Source organism: Mandrillus leucophaeus, unplaced genomic scaffold, assembly GCF_000951045.1.
Source record: "Mandrillus leucophaeus isolate KB7577 unplaced genomic scaffold, Mleu.le_1.0 Scaffold1301, whole genome shotgun sequence".
NCBI classification, from domain to species: Eukaryota; Metazoa; Chordata; class Mammalia; order Primates; family Cercopithecidae; genus Mandrillus; species Mandrillus leucophaeus.
In genome coordinates, this window is record NW_012101257.1 from 232,040 (window position 1) to 233,074 (window position 1,035).

The 1,035-nt window shown below is 52.0% G+C and overlaps 1 protein-coding gene across 1 annotated transcript in view; it reads left to right on the forward strand.

Moving 5' to 3' along the window:
- Nucleotides 1–1,035, forward strand: part of SLC16A14 (solute carrier family 16, member 14) — a 41,120-nt gene that overhangs the window by 26,307 nt on the left and 13,778 nt on the right. The window contains exon 4 of the mRNA XM_011972817.1: nt 592–1,016. Coding sequence (XP_011828207.1) covers nt 592–1,016 — 425 coding nt within the window. The remainder of the gene's footprint in view (nt 1–591; nt 1,017–1,035) is intronic.

A 1,035-nucleotide genomic window follows, 5' to 3' on the forward strand; every position in this document is an offset into this window, starting at 1 on the left:
AAAAAAAAAAAAAAGTCAGATATTTTCCCTGAGTACATTAGAAACTCTTCCCTATAATCGTCCAATAATAGGGCTAGCACGGGGGTTTTTGTGTTATAGATGAGGAAATAAACACTCCTTTTGCTGAGACTAAGGAGCCAGGTTGGGGTGTCTGGACACATAGTGCAATCAGGGGAGGCTAAAGACAGCAGAGGTCCTCAGAGAAGCCATTCATTCTCCCAGCAACTTGCTAAGCACATGCTGTCTGTTCTGGGCAGTCCTGGGCATACCAGTGGTGAAAATACATGGTCTTGCCTGCCTGGAGCTTATATTTTTCTGATGTGAGAATGCGGCTCCATTTTGTTATTGGAGGCACTTGTGCCGCAAAGCCTGTTGGGAAAAATGGCGGGCTAGAAACCTGCTTGGCTGGATGGTCTTCCTGCCGCTTATCCCTGGGGGCTGCTTTTTAAATAATCACTGTTACAGCTTTGTCAGAAATAAAAAAGCATAAATAGATGCTAATTAAGGAAATGCAAGTGATCTTTGCTGCAAATTCTGGATATGGCCACTGATGTTGCACCGTGTCTTTTCTTCCCCTGTCGGCCTGTGCAGGCCTGGGCAGCGGGATGGCCTACCTGCCAGCGGTGGTCATGGTGGGCAGGTATTTCCAGAAGAGACGCGCCCTCGCCCAGGGCCTCAGCACCACGGGAACCGGATTCGGTACGTTCCTGATGACTGTGCTGCTGAAGTACCTGTGCGCAGAGTACGGCTGGAGAAATGCCATGCTGATCCAAGGTGCCGTTTCCTTAAACCTGTGTGTGTGTGGGGCGCTCATGAGGCCCCTCTCTCCTGGGAAAAACCCAAACGACCCAGGAGAGAAAGATCTACGCGTCCTGCCGGCGCACTCCACGGAATCTGTGAAGTCAGCTGGACAGCAGGGAAGAACAGAAGAGAAGGATGGTGGGCCCGGGAACGAGGAGACCCTCGGCGACCTGCAAGCCCAGGAGTGCCCCGATCGGGCCGGGCACAGGAAGAACATGTGGGCTCTCCGGATTC